The 10,362-nt window shown below is 38.5% G+C and overlaps 1 protein-coding gene across 17 annotated transcripts; it reads left to right on the forward strand.

Moving 5' to 3' along the window:
- The first annotated feature begins 2,972 nt into the window (after positions 1 to 2,972).
- On the forward strand, positions 2,973 to 10,156 carry LOC103443422 (uncharacterized). 17 transcript variants are annotated; one of them, XR_011579628.1, is made up of 9 exons: positions 2,973 to 3,248; positions 3,371 to 4,032; positions 4,441 to 4,881; positions 5,109 to 5,628; positions 6,387 to 7,987; positions 8,111 to 8,601; positions 8,963 to 9,031; positions 9,223 to 9,309; positions 9,673 to 10,156. XR_011579628.1 is itself a non-coding variant. In XM_029100809.2 (6 exons), the coding sequence occupies exons 2-5, from the start codon at positions 3,504 to 3,506 to the stop codon at positions 7,981 to 7,983; spliced, it is 3,087 nt and encodes a 1,028-aa protein (XP_028956642.1). In that variant the 5' UTR covers positions 2,973 to 3,248; positions 3,371 to 3,503; the 3' UTR covers positions 7,984 to 7,987; positions 8,111 to 8,664. The 17 variants fall into 17 exon arrangements, 6 of the variants coding, with proteins under 6 accessions (XP_028956642.1, XP_028956641.1, XP_070675957.1 ...); XR_011579630.1 differs by having other exon boundaries at positions 9,755 to 10,156; XR_003772492.2 differs by having other exon boundaries at positions 6,387 to 7,975; positions 8,056 to 8,601.
- The last annotated feature ends 206 nt before the right edge of the window (positions 10,157 to 10,362 follow it).

The following is a 10,362-nucleotide window of genomic DNA, read 5'->3' on the forward strand; positions in this document are numbered from 1 at the left end:
TGCTTTTCTGGTAATTTTTCTCTAATTTTCAGCTTTTTGGGTTGTTCTTGGTTGTGTTGTTTGTGGTTGATTTGCTTCTGCACTGGCTTTTTTTTTCTTCTGGTTTTCTGCATCTGGGTTCTCTAGCTAGGCATTTTCTTGTGCCTGGTTCGTGCGAAAAATCGAAGCTTGAGCAATTTTATGTAGAACTTTGTTTGCTCAAGCTGGGAGCTTGAGATCACAAGGTTTAGTTCATATTTCGTTTCAAAAATGCTAAGTGGGGTAAGTTAAGAAATTGTTGGAGGAGATGAAGAATTGTTGCTTTTGTTCCCTATTGTCTGTCAGTTGTTGAGAATAAGAGTATATCATGTCTAAATTGGAATGTTTGGTTTTGGTTTGCGGAGTTTGTTTTAGGACTGCGATTTAGCATCTAGCATTTTTGTTCTTGATAATTAGATTCACTTGCGATGAGCCTTGCAAGTTGTGTTTACGTATGCGATCTCTCGTGCTCTTTTTGTTATTCACTTTTTCATCCCCTTTTCATGTTGTATATTATTTGGCAGTGCACATTATATTATGAATGCCATTGATAATACTCAAAGTTGTAGCTGAACTTTGGTTTTTGTTCATCACAATCTCATCACATTTTGTATGGGGTTCATTTCTTTCAGTTTAGGAGTTACGAGCTAATTGCAGGGCATTGGAGGTTGAAGTGTGGTTGGTACAAATGATGAGTGGAAAATGGATTGGAGGCATGATTTTCCTCCTAGTTGGCATGTTCACCAATGTACTCGGTCTAGGTAACATAGCAACCTTGTTTTGTTTTCTGTTGATTCCGATTTTCTATTTTTGACAGTATAACTTCGAGCTCCATTCTGCCTGAAATTCTTGTCGTGAGGTCTTGGTTTTACCGACTTTGTTCAAGGATCTCTGAATTCTGTGTGCAATCGGTATCAACTGCTCATGTGGGCGGTAGTGTATACTGCTGATGAGGATTTGGAGTCCATAACTGACACACAAACTGAATTACAGCTGATGGAGTTCGATGCTCACAATTTTGTCAAATTCAAAGTGCAGAACAGTCACTACCCCAATGGAACATTTCAAAAAGAAAGCAAGTTCTTTTTTTAACCTTGAGGACAAGGTTGTTCTTTAAGGAGGGGAGTAATGATATGATTTGTAATTAGTGATTAGCTTAATCACTATTAAAGGTTTTAATCTTGGGATTATTAGGCTTATTCCTGTTTTAGTGAAGTTTGTTATAATTAGCTAGCTGGCATGATGAGTTGTGACTTGAATAAGAGCACTAGCTCTCACTATTGTAATCAGATCAGAATTTACAAACACAAAAATATATTAGAGCTATGCTCCCTTCTACGTCATCTTCTCCATTTGTCATTTCTATTGCTACTTGTAGGTTGAATAGGGTCCTCAGATTTGTGATCCTATCATCAAGAAGCTTTTGAGCATACAGAAAGCACCCTTTTCTTATCCATAACCCAGATAACCTTTTTTACATCGTACTGGGCTTCCTAATTCAACAAGCTTCTAACTCTTTCTAATTTCTGCTTTGTTTTCTTAAAAGACCATTCAAGAGAAGTCCTTTTTCTACAGTCGCATGATGCTTGGAAACTCTTTTGGCCAAGGCAATTGCAAATGAACGTCAAGCTTAGTTCATCAGTGTCAAAGGTCCTAAACTGCTCACCATGTGGTTTGGTGAGGGTGAAACCAATGTTCAAGAAATCTTATACAAGGCTCGTTCATCTTCTAATTTGCAAAATTGGTTCTATTTGCCTATCAATTTGAGTCGTTGAAAGTTTGATAATTCTCCAAGTTGCAAAGCACCTGCAATTCGTGAAGAATAAGAGGGATATGCCCTTTTATTTTTTCATATATTCATTTTGATATTTTTAATAGAAAATAAATTAAAATATAATAATAATAATAATTTATTGTTAGTCTAGTTTCTTAGTCTAACACTGCACCAAACGCTTCACTAAACTAGTCCAGCTTAATGTAGTTTAAGACAGTCCAACTTAGTCCCTGAAGCTAGTCTAGTCCGAGACAGTTCGGTACAACAAACGCACCCTAAAAATCTCATTATACACTTTCCACAAGTATATTTTCCTATCTATTTATAGAAAATTTAAAATGTCAAATAAAATTTGAGAGCTACTAGACCCATCCCATTGTCTTATTTCTCCACCCACGTTATAATCTCACCCTTCTTAAAAAGTTAAAAAATTAAAATGTTAATTCCCCATCCACTATTATTTTCAAAATAACCTTTAACATATGCATACATATGAACTTATAAAAGAACATATAATTTTCATAATGCATCACAGATGTGGTATTTCAAATGGCTCTCGTGCCAGGGTGCTGCTGATTCATTCCAAGCATTCTAAAATGCACACAACAATGAAACAACAAAAAAAAGGAAAGAATTGTTTGATTTGCTTAAAGATTTTCGTAGGTGAGTTTTGTGTTTCTCAACATACGTTAGCCAAATTCAGATAAGCAATAAAATTAAGGATATGTTGCCCAAATCCTTTTTGCTGATCTTGAAGTCACAAGTATGCAAATTCAATTGGAAAACATAGAGGTATCTAAATTCAAAAGGAAAACTTCGACGGCAAATGCAAAAGACCCCATACAAAATTATTCTTTTATCCCTTCAATAGAAACATAATCTTCTAACTCTTCCATAGAAGCATCATCTTCTAACTCTTCCATAGAAGCATCATATTCTATTTCTTCAACGAAAAAGTCATCTAAATCTTTTTTTTTTTCTTCCTCTAGATGAAAAGAGATGAAAAGATGAGTTAGGGTTTAAGATAAACTGAGCGTGCAACCCAACTTTTTTTTTAACACAAAAGAGGATAATTATGTCCTTATCAGTCATTTTACAACTGAACAAATTTGTAATTAAAATTTTTAATAAAAGATAAATGAAAAGATAAGACAATGGGGTGTGAATAACATCCCTCTAAAATAAATTTTAGGAGTCACGAATCACGATAACAATTTCCTTAAAAAATTGAGACGGTAGGGAGTATATTTTGAGTTGCCCTTGTGTTCAAAATATCCCATCTTATCGCGAACCCAAATCTTCCGCCGTCCGCAACATAGAGAATAGGTACGCTCCTTCCTCCCATCCATCATCGGTCGGATTCTACGTGTTTGGCTGCTGAGAAAGTCCGATTAAACTTTCCCAGAAAATTGATTTGGAAGAAAACAAAAGGCCTCCTTATTTTTATCTAATATCGGTATTGTCATTGCTTTTTCAAGATTTCTTTTTTCTTCACGTCATATTCGTCAATTTCTCGGCATCAATCAGGACATTATAGATATTTGCTTCATCTGTTTTGGTATTTTTGTTTAATTTTAGGGTTTCGAAGAATAGTGCGAATGGAGGTTTTTGCTGATTGATCTTATTAGGGTTTTGAACTTGTTTAATTGAAGGACGGTATTGGCGTTTAGGGTTTCTGTGAGGTTTGGTAATTGGGGGAAGTAGGGCATTGATGGCTGATCGAAATCTTGCACTTGTTAAGCCAGTATGGATGAAGCAAGCCGAAGAGGCGAGGAGCAAGAGCGAGGCTGAGAAAGCCGCAGCGGCAAAAGCTGCTTTTGAAGCCACATTCAAAGATGTGGATAAGAATCGAGAGAAAGAAGTGGTGGCTGGATCAGATAGTGAATCTGAAGAAGCTGAGGACCTGGCGAACAAGCCCATTGGACCGGTGGACCCGGCAAAGTGCACTGCAGCCGGGGCTGGGATCGCGGGTGGTACAGCATGTGCGCCTTCTTCGTTTATGGTAGTGACTAAAGACTCTGATGGAAGGAAGGTTCCAAATGGTGGGGTGCAGATTAAGGTGAAAGTAGTGCCTGGAGTGGGAGTTGGGGGATCAGAGCAAGAAGGGATGGTGAAGGATATGGGTGATGGGACGTACACAGTTACTTATGTGGTGCCAAAACGAGGGAATTATATGGTGAGTGTGGAGTGCAGTGGTAAACCCATCATGGGTAGCCCATTCCCAGTGTTCTTCAGTGCAGGTATTTATAGTTTATCGTGCTTTTATGTGTTGGTGTCAATGCATTTAGTCCAGAGTTCATAAATTTATTGTGGGTTTATTGTTTAGTGAGTGAGTTGTGATCTTAGCCAATATTGTTTCTGTAATGATGTCAATGCTGCAATTAGCTTGTGGTCTATATGAAATCCTTTGCAGCTCTTAAAACTGCTTCTGAGATGCACCGAAGACATAAGAGAAAAACAAAAACATTCTTTCTAGACAAGAAAGTGACTGATAGGGGAGGTTAGGGTTTTTAAGGAAATAGTTTTATCTTACATTCTTTTGCAAGACGCAGTATTAAAGCCTATTCAGTATGCATCTTGGATTATTCACAAGTTACTGGTTATCTCTCAGACACATAATTTTGAGGATTTGCTTTGTTCTCATGCAGGTTCTAGTGCTGGAGGACTGCTGGGATTGGCTCCGCCGTCCACATTTCCTAATCTAGTTAACCAAACCATGCCTAACATGCCAAATTATTCAGCTTCTGTTTCAGGGGCATTCCCTGGACTGTTGGGAATGATTCCAGGCATTGTTCCTGGTGCTTCAGGAGGGGCTATATTGCCAGGAATTGGAGCATCTCTTGGGGAAGTTTGTAGAGACTACCTTAGTGGTAGGTGCGCCAAAATTGATTGTAAGCTGAACCACCCGCCTCACAATCTGCTAATGACTGCGTTAGCTGCAACCACCTCTATGGGAAATGTTAGCCAAGTGCCTATGGCACCTTCTGCAGCTGCAATGGCTGCTGCTCAGGCAATTGTTGCTGCCCAGGCTCTTCAAGCCCATGCTGCTCAGGTGCAAGCACAAGCTCAGTCAAACAAAGACTCTTCTGGTATACCTCTCTGATTTTACGTGGTGATGATTATAATGTGGCTTAGAAGCTGCTAGTTTCTCACATGTATTTTGGCTTTTGGTAGTCTTATTTGAATGTGTTTTCTCATGTTTTTGAGTCGTGTTGTTTTCGTTACAATTGCTACATATATATATATATATATATATAGTTAAATATATATACAAATGTATATGTCTATCTATAACATTTTACTATCTATTAATTAGGTTCACTTGACAAAGCTGGGAAGGCTGATGTGCTGAAGAAGACGGTTCAAGTCAGCAATCTTAGCCCACTTCTCACTGTGGAACAGCTGAAAGAACTTTTTAGCTATTGTGGCACCGTTGTAGAATGTACCATTGCTGACTCAAAGCATTTTGCATATATAGAATACTCAAAACCTGAAGAAGCAACTGCTGCTTTGCAATTGAATAATATGGATGTTGGAGGCCGTCCTATGAATGTTGAGATGGCAAAATCACTTCCTCAGCAACCAGCTGCTATGAATTCCTCAATGGCTTCATCATCTCTTCCTATGGTGATGCAGCAAGCTGTTGCCATGCAACAGATGCAATTCCAGCAGGCTTTGCTTATGCAACAAACTATGACCGCCCAACAGGCAGCCAACCGAGCTGCAACCATGAAGACAGCAACAGAGTTAGCTGCTGCCAGAGCAGCAGAAATAAGTAAGAAATTTAAAGCTGATGGAGTAGAAATTGAAGAGAAGGAAACAAAAGAGAAATCTAGGTATGTTACATTGATTACAAATTGTCATTGTCAACTGCCTTTGGATGTCTTATTCCAAAATGATCAACTTAAACATTGAAAATACTTTGGTATATAGATTATGAAGAATTACGTGATGCTCAAATATTGTTACGCTTATAAATTGTTGAAATCCTGTATTCTGGATATCTGAGGCTTTAGATTTTGTTGTCACAACTTTAGTACAGGAAATAGTGTTCAACCTGTATGATTTTAGGGTTAGGGAATTACCAGTCTTAATAAAAATTCCTATCCAATCCAGTTGAGTCCCAACTTAATGTACAAAATGGGGTCTCGGTTACTGTTGTTAGGTAGGTTAATGCTCAATCATATTGGTGCTACTCCTGAGAATATTCTCCACCTAATATGTTTAGCAATTAGTAACTAATGATGAGTCTGTCGTTAACAGATTATAACATGAAAGCGGTATTCAGAGGTTCAGAGGCATGAGTTTTGGAGTTTATTTTTTAATTTTTTTTAATTTTTTTATCTTGCAATGGTTTCCTGTATTTGTAAAATCTTATTTATTTATTGTATGCAAAAGTTATAACACTGTTGAGAAGTGCACATGTGATTATGAATAATCTCTGTTTGCATAATAGGAAACCATATAATTCTAATTGTTTATTTGAAGCAACGAAGTTTTCTTTATTTGTTAGAAATTGTTTTAATTGAAAACTGTGTTGCCTTGTTTATAATCAAAGTATTTTTCTTTTGCTAATCAATTACTTCTATTACAGGTCTCCATCACCATCTCGTGCAAGGTCAAAATCCAGATCCAGATCACCTATAAATTATCGCCGAAGGCGGAAGTCTCCTTCTTACTCTCCTCCATATCGCTATCCAAGAGATCGTAGATCCAGATCCCCTTTGAGATCACGCCACTATTCAAGCTATGATAATGAACGCAGGCTATATAGAGACATTAGGAATGATGGTGACAGAACTAGAAGGCGGGATTCAGATAGATCACATGATCATCATTTTTCTACGTCACGGAGAAATAGGAGTAGGAGTGTTAGTCCTAGAACAAGAAAAACACGAGTTGATTCGGTGTCACCCAAACATCGACGAGAAAGTTCTCCACGTAGAACTCGAGCTGCGTCTAGATCACCTGGTCATCATACAGGAAGTAAGTCTTCTCCAAGAAAACGCTCAAGGTCAAAGTCTTCAGAAGGAAAACATCACTTAAGTGACAAAAAAGATGACACCCACTATGAAAAAGAAAAACATGGAGAAAGAAGGCGATCAAGGTCAGTGTCTACTGAAGGTAAGGGACATAGAAGACGGTTATCACCAAGAAGTCCGGATGAAAAAAAATCCAGACAGAGAAGGCGGTCTAGGTCAAAATCTTTGGAAGTCAAGTACCGCTCTAATGAGAAATCGGACGAAACAAGAGATGAAAAATTAAAACATCGTAGTAGAAGGCGGTCCAGGTCAAAATCTTTGGAAGATAAGCACCGCTCTGATGAGAAAACAAATGAAATAGATGAAAAATCAAAGTATCGTGATAGAAGACGTTCTAGATCAAAATCTGTGGAAGGGAAGCATCACTTGAAGGAGTTGGGCGAAGGTAGGGATAAAAGATCAAAGCATTGTGATAGAAGGCGATCCCGGTCAGTATCTGTGGAGCCTAAGCACGACAGAAGACGTGGGTCATCCCCAAGAAGCTTGGATGACAATAAAGTGAAGCACAGAAGGCGGTCAAGGTCAAAGTCTGCTGAAGGGAAGCATCGCTCCAATGATAGGGCATATAAAAGTAGAGACGAAAAAGAAAAGAGTCATAGGAGAAGACGGTCCGGGTCTACATCTGTGGAACCTAAGCATCATAGAGGAAGTATGTTATCCCCAAGAAGTACGGATGGAAAGAAATCAAAACACAGAAGAAGGCGCTCTAGGTCAGAATCTTCTGAAGGCAAGCATCCAGCTAGTTGTGGAAGGGATGAGAATGGTGGTGATGGAAAGAAATCAAAACACAGAAGAAGGCGCTCTAGGTCAGAATCTTCTGAAGGCAAGCATCCAGCTAGTTGTGGAAGGGATGAGAATGGTGCTGACAAATCAGAGTATCATGAAGATGGCAATGAGAAACCAAGTTCGGTGGTGAAAGATTCAACAAAGAAAATTGATGATGGGGTGGTTATTTCAGCGGAAGAGGACTTGGACTTGAAGGAATCAATGCGAAATATGAGAACTGAAGATATTCCTCATATGAAAAAACATGGTTTTGTGCAAGATCTTGATAGTGAACGAACTTCTAGAGTCTCGTTAAATGTGGAGGAAAGCAAAGTGGAAGTGTCCATCACTGAGAATCTAGCACTTGGAACATCTGGTAATTAACAAGGTGATAAATACTTATTCTTCAGTGTTGATTACTAGCATAGCTGAATATTCTACTTTTGTGGCCTACAGGACTGGAAAATCAAATTGGTTGTGAAAAGTTAACTGATGCAGATGATGTTTGCAGAACTGACTCCGGAAAGGATTACATCACAGTGAAGGTTCAGAAGAGAAACTCCCTGATACCTGATGCAGATAACGCAGATATGTTTTCTGATGACACCATTGCAGAAGAGAACTTGTGAAAATATGAAACCAGACCCTGGGCTGTTAGGATTCAAGAGTATCTGCCGGGGGAGATGATGCTGACAAGTGCTGCAGTCACTGCACTGATAATAACTTGGTCTAATTTGAGGGACTAACTGAGAAACTTGAAAATTCTGGGGAATGATCTGTTGCTTCTCATTGGAAGGGCGATTTACTTGGAAGCTTGCTTAGCGTTTCTATTGTTGTATGGCTCTTCATAAGTATACTCTTTTTTTTTTTCTTTTAATCTTATTGCAGGTTCTTTGGGTCTCTGAGCTGATCTGGATATGGTTTAAATATTTCAAGGAGTGTTCTGATATCATCCACATCCAACATTCCAGTGTTTGTAGTGAGCTTCTTTTACTGATTGATGTATGTTGGACCATTAACTCTATTATTACATTATGAATTACTTGACTGTTTATCTTTAAGAAATATTGCTACTTTCATGTTGTTTTGCTGTAGTAATTTGGTGCTTAATTGTTTTTTTTTTTTTTTTTGGGATGAAGATACAAATAATTGGTCTGTATAAAAGGCTGAACTATGCTGTAGGTCTGTTAGCAAATCCTTTCCTCAGAGTCGGCTTGTGTCCATAAATGTATCCTGTTGATAGCATTTATGTAAATAACTGAAGTCTTTATCCTTGGCGTTTCTTTGATCTAGTTGGTCACGGGTCCATCTTTTATTTATGTTTGATGGTATGGTGGGCCTGTTATGTCTCAAACACGTGCAGGTTACGGTGATTTTGATTGGAGCTTTCTGAGATTCAGTTTGGCAGGGTTGATTTTCTCTGGATATGAAGGTATGCCGCCATAGACATTGATAGTTTTGCATGGAGAGCTTATGCTGTAAAAGCTTCTGTCCAAGTGTTGAAAGTTTATGGGAGGACCCTAGTAACTTTTGCTAGTGTTATAAATTGGTTCTTACTGTTTCCCCTCCATCTTTCTTTCTTGTGTTTTTTTTTTCCCTTTATTTTTTTTCCTCTTTCCCTAGAAATTGGCTTGGTTAGGTAAAAGCTACTTCTAAGGTCGAGTGAAATCAGATGTTGCTGGGATGAGTTGCACCAAAATTCCACAACAGGTAATGCAGAAACTTTCTAGGTTGAGTTCCATTTCTTGATATGACATCTGGTTATACGCTCAGTTATAGTTGTATCAGTGGTACTGGAATTGTTCCTATGAAAGTAATCATACAAATGCTGGTGTTGTGCCGTTTGTTAGTTGGGTTGACCGGTGGAAGTTTTCTGTTTGATTGATCCTTATCGTTCTTGGTAGTTGCTTAGTTACCGGAGGACTGGCTACCAACTTTTTGTTTGCATACATATTCGCTACATGTAGAAGTGGTATTTGATGTTGTTCAGTGTGATTTCTGAAACCCCATTCCATTTTTTTCGTTGCCCTCATTTTCTCTGGTCTTTTCCCCCAATTTCTTTATTTTATTTAGGGTGAGCTGTGGATGGTTAAGCACTGCTGCCTAGGTCTCAACTTGGGGATCGATTATGCTTGACTACAACTTTGGTATGTAGGATTTGATTGGAATGGACGACGAATTTGAAGGATTGGAATGGACTACCAATTTCTTCTCTCCTCGTACATCTTCCCCTCTCCCTTTCTTTTGCTCTCCACTTTGTTCTCGTTTGTTATGTAGGATTGGATTGGACTGGACGACTAATTTGAAGGCATATTGGAGGTAGAAGCAAGTGATGTTTCATTTGGATGGGATTTGAAGAGGATTATACATCAAGAAAAAATCCTCCCTTCTAGTCCTACCATTTTTGGAGAGCATATTGGAATGGATAAGTTTTCTTCATGAGTAATCCATCGTCTGCCCTCTAGTTGGTTATAATGTTTTCATTTCTCCCTTCAACATACCTTGAAATTAGAGTTATCCATTCCATTCCAATCCAATCCAATCCAATCTTACCAAACGAGGGTTTTTTTTTCTTCGTTTAGATTTGTTTTCAAGAAAATTTGTAGTTAAACCTCCATCACTTAATGCAAGAGAGCCTTTGCCGTAGTGCGGAGAAATTCTGAATTGTGGCTGCCATACGCAGCAGCACACTTCAAGGCTGTAAGGACCCTTGCATGTTTGTTCCCACTCGGCGCCACCTCCTTGTGAGTGTGCTGCCGCGTA

The sequence above is a fragment of the Malus domestica genome, chromosome 04 (genome assembly GCF_042453785.1).
Source record: "Malus domestica chromosome 04, GDT2T_hap1".
Taxonomy (NCBI): domain Eukaryota; kingdom Viridiplantae; phylum Streptophyta; class Magnoliopsida; order Rosales; family Rosaceae; genus Malus; species Malus domestica.